At 44.0% G+C, this 5,000-nt stretch overlaps 1 protein-coding gene across 1 annotated transcript in view; it reads right to left on the bottom strand.

The window, feature by feature from the left end:
• Positions 1-5,000, bottom strand: part of pth1r (parathyroid hormone 1 receptor) — a 70,559-nt gene that overhangs the window by 32,973 nt on the left and 32,586 nt on the right. Inside the window, exon 3 of the mRNA XM_062993668.1 lies at positions 2,781-2,883. Coding sequence (XP_062849738.1) covers positions 2,781-2,883 — 103 coding nt within the window. The remainder of the gene's footprint in view (positions 1-2,780; positions 2,884-5,000) is intronic.

Here is a 5,000-nt window from a genome sequence, read left to right as displayed (position 1 = left end):
CACAATACCACCCAAACACCTTCTAACATCACAATACCACCCAAACACCCCAACACAGAAAGAAAGAAAGAAAGAAAGAAAGAAAGATATCCTTTATTTGTCATATATACATATAAAGATGTACAGTACAATGAAATTCTTTCTTCGCATATCCCAGCTGGTGTTGGAAGCTGGGGTCAGAGCGCAGGGTCAGCCAACTTACGGCGCCCCTGGAGCAGACAGGGTTAAGGGCCTTGCTCAAGGACCCAACAGTGGCTACATAGCAGAGCCTGGATTTGAACCGCCAATCTTCCGGTTGATAGCCCAAAGCCCTACCCACTAGGCTACCACAGACCTTCTAACATCACAATACCACCCAAACACCCCAACACAGACCTTCTAACATCACAATACCACCCAAACACCCCAACACAGACCTTCTAACATCACAATACCACCCAAACACCCCAACACACACCTTCTAACATCACAATACCACCCAAACACCCCAACACAGACCTTCTAACATCACAATACCACCCAAACACCCCAACACAAACCTTCCAACATCACAATACCACCCAAACACCCCAACACACACCTTCTAACATCACAATACCACCCAAACACCCCAACACACAACTTCTAACATCACAATACCACCCAAACACCCCAACACACACCTTCTAACATCACAATAACATTCAAACACCCCAACACACACCTTCTAACATCACAATACCACCCAAACACCCCAACACAGACCTTCTAACATCACAATACCACCCAAACACCCCAACACAGACCTTCTAACATCACAATACCACCCAAACACCCCAACACAAACCTTCCAACATCACAATACCACCCAAACACCCCAACACACACCTTCTAACATCACAATACCACCCAAACACCCCAACACACACCTTCTAACATCACAATACCACCCAAACACCCAAACACACACCTTCTAACATCACAATACCACCCAAACACCCCAACACACACCTTCTAACATCACAATACCACCCAAACACCCCAACACACACCTTCTAACATCACAATACCACCCAAACACCCCAACACACAGCTCCAGGCAGAACCCTCGCCCCTCTCCCTCGCCCCTCTGTTCCTGTGACAGTTTTTTTATTTCTGTCCCTGAGTGGTTTGGAAATGAAAGGCTGATTTTCGTTTTGATTTCGTTTTCTTGTGGCGGCGTCGTTAAAACGTCTCAGCACGGAAAAGCGGTCCGAGAATAACCGGCGTCTGTGGTGAGCCAGCAGCAGATGATCGCCTATGATCTGGTTCCTGCCGTCACACTCTCGTAAACCTTCAGAGAGCGATCTGAGGAGCGAGCAAACAGGAAGAGCTTTTATTTCCATCCAGCATCTCTGTGTAAACAATCGACACGGAGCTCAACGAGAACCAGATCCAGCAACAAACCCGGAGGAGCAGGACCAGCCGCCGCTCCAGATACGCCTCACCTACCATCAACTGCTATGTTTCCACCACAATGCAGTCCTCATTTAGATGAATCCCATTCCCAGGTTCATACGGAGAGCCATATCGCGCACAGAGAGTCACGCCATCTCCGTTATCCCCCGTCTCTGTGCTGCACCATGTGGCAGAAGTATGTGGATGCCTGACCATGAGCTTATCAGACATACAGCTTCCAGTCTTTGCTCTTCCAAGAAGCCTATATGTGATTTTGGAGTGTGTCTGTGGGAATATGTGTCCATTCAGCCAGAAGAGCCTTTGTGAGGTGTTCTGAAGGACATTCTAATTCATCCCAAAGGTGTTTACTGGGCAGAGCACCGGAGCTCCCTCGCACCAACCTCATCTCAGGAAAGGGCCTTCCCCAAACTCTCGCCACAATGGAACTGACAACTCTCTGGTAAACCTTCACCCGTTCTTCTCCTGCAGGATCTTTCTGCACATCAAGGTTTGGCGGCTTCTTTCAAATCCCACCAAAGATTCTCCGAGAAGATCCATTCCAGGACATTCCAAGACTTAGAAGTGTTTGGAATCATCGTCCAATGAATCTTCCAACAGAATCCAGAACGTTCCTCCTCAGAGGAACATCTCCACATCATCACTGACCCTCCATCTTTGATTCTTCTGGTCATGAGTCTCAACTTTCCTGCTCCAGAAGAACCGCTGATCCATGTGACCAAACAGTTTCACTTCGGGTTCTTCACTCTATAGAACCGTGTTCCAGAACTCCAAAATTCCTTCTGGTGTAGTTTAGTCCATCCTTCAGTTCTTCTGGGTCAAGATTGGCCTACATCATGGAGTCCGGCCATGAAGTCCTTGGTTGTTCAGGGATGTTCTGATGGTTCCCACTGACACATCGTTCCAGCCCTTATCAGGTCGTCCTGTAAGACTTTGTAGGAACACTAATTTTGGGATTTCTTCCAGATGCCCAACAGTGTCTGTAGGAACGTTCAAGGTCTTGGGGTTCTTCTTCCACCCGTTGCTCTCAGCTTTTGTTCTCAGCATGGTTGCAACCATAACTAGTTCAAGAAGAACATCTCCTAACACAACATAGAACATAATTCAGGGTTCTCACCATCTACTGTACATAATATTGTGGAAAGATTCAGGGCATCCAATCGGGAGTTCTTCAGAAAACCGTTGTTACTTAAGACAGGCCACCGCTGCATCAGGAAATACAACCTGAACCTCGAGTCGCAGAGACGTGATGAAGCGCTTTTATCTACAGCGCAAAGAAAGTCAGAAAAGAGACAAAGCCGAGAGCGATTTGGGACGAGGGTTCGAACGGAAGCTTAATTCCTCACCAGATATCTTGTGTCGGGGCTTGATGGACCTCTCACACTTCCTCTTGGCGCTGACCAGCAGGTAGATCTGTTCCTCCTTCGTCAGGACGTCGTCACACTCCACCTGAGCAACAAAAATAAAATAATAATAATAATAATACATTAATATTTATAATAAACAACATTAAAGTGTTTTTTTTAATGAAAAACGAGTAGCAGAGCTGAGATTCAAGGTCATGGGTTCGAATCTCAGCTGTTTGACAGCGTGGTCATCGTACATAGCCAAAAGTATGTTGTTGTTTTGGAGTGTATCTGTGAGAATTTGTGCCCTGGCTCACGGTCAACGTTCCGATTCATCCCAAAGTTGTTTAATAAGGTGTAATAAGTCCCTCCACATGCACAGAAACAGAGAAGGACCTTCCCTAAACTCTTTCCCCAAGTGGGCGTGGCTGAAACAGCCAAAAGTATGTAGACACCTGATCATAAGCTTGTTATAAAAGCCGTCACTGTTGTGGAGTGTATCTGTGAAAACTTGTGCCCTTTTTTTGCAGCCATTAGAGAAGACGGCCTGGCTCACAGTTAAGGTTCCGATTCATCCCAATGTTGTTTAATAAGGTTAAAGTCAGGGCTTTATGGTATACACCTGTGAGCAGTGGGCGTGGCTGAAACATTCAGCATTTCTGATTTGTTTAAACAAACAGGAATGTTTAACGACCTCAGTAAAAGTGACAGAGCGCTAATTATCATTATTAATTAATAACAATTAATGAATAAGGAGGTAAACAGGAAGGACCCGGTTACAGGGATGATTTATATTCATGTATTCAGAAGCGTCGGCCTGATCACGGCACAGAAACCAACACGGCGGAATCGTTAGCGTTAGCATGAGCGCGTATTAACGTCCTCACGATCACATGAACAAACACTGTCTGTACCGCGTGTGAATCAGCAGATGAATATGGAACAGGAGGCGCGGTGCCAGGGCGGTGCCAGGGCGTGGGTCTGAAATCTCCCTCGTGCCCCCGCAGCTAAACGTGGAACAGCGGCTCCTGTAGCCACTGATTTATTTATGTTATTTATTCACATCCGTCACGCCGCGGCTCATCAGCACCTCGTTAACCCGACGCTCACGCCGCCGGACGAACAGCGGACGGTTTATTCCTCCCGCTCGGCCCGGGACGGTGGGTGTTTACTTATGATAATCAGGAGCGTCTCCTTCCTGATCTAGAGCCACGACTGAGACAAAACTCAACATTATAAAATCAAACACCTAAGATTCAGGAGAATAAATACTGCAGTTATTTAAAAGAACATCAGAGATGTTCTATCTGTCTCAGTAATATAAAATACTGCAGTCATGTTAGAGAGAGATCAGCCAGAGACGCAACAAATCAATAAAATATTCAAGGTATTTATGAGCTGATCAGTATTTACAGAATAGTGAGCATTTAGTGATGAGTATTTAGGTATTGAAAAATATTTAAGTGTTGAGTATTTAAGTGATGAGTAATTATGAGTTGAATATTTAAGTGTTGAGTATTTAGGTGTTGAATATTGAGGTGTTGAGCATTTATTAGTTGAGTATCAAGGTGTTGATGAGTATTGAGGTGTTGAATACTTAAGTGTTGGGTATTTAGGTGATGAGTATTTATGAGCTGATGAGTATTTAGGTGCGGAGTAAGTATTGAGGTGTTGAGTATTTAGGTGTTAAGTAATGATGTGTTGATAAATATTTAAGTGTTGAGTATTTGAGTTTATGAGTATTTAGGTTTTGATGAGTATTTCGGTCTTGAGAATTTAAGGGATGAGTATTTATGAGATGATGACTATATGAGATGGTAGGTATTTGGGTGTTGATGAGAATTTAGGTTTTGGTGAGTGTTGAGGTGTTGAGTATTTAGGTGTTGAGTGTTTATGAGATGATGAGTACATAGGTGTTGAGTATTGAGGTGTATTTAGGTGATGAGTATTTAGGTGTTGAGTATTTAGGTGTTGAGTATTTAGGTGTATTTAGGTGTTGAGTATTTAGGTGTATTTAGGTGTTGAGTATTTGGTGTATTTAGGTGATGAGTATTTAGGTGTATTTAGGTGATGAGTATTTAGGTGTTGAGTATTGAGGTGTATTTAGGTGATGAGTATTTAGGTGTTGAGTATTTAGGTGTATTTAGGTGATAAGTATTTAAGTGTTGAGTATTGAGGTGTATTTAGGTGATGAGTATTTAAGTGTATTTAGGTGATGAG

This window comes from Trichomycterus rosablanca, chromosome 4 (assembly GCF_030014385.1).
Source record: "Trichomycterus rosablanca isolate fTriRos1 chromosome 4, fTriRos1.hap1, whole genome shotgun sequence".
In the NCBI taxonomy this organism is placed as follows: Eukaryota; Metazoa; Chordata; class Actinopteri; order Siluriformes; family Trichomycteridae; genus Trichomycterus; species Trichomycterus rosablanca.
The sequence above is the reverse complement of the archived record's forward strand: the minus strand, read 5'-3'. Positions and strand labels throughout refer to the sequence as shown.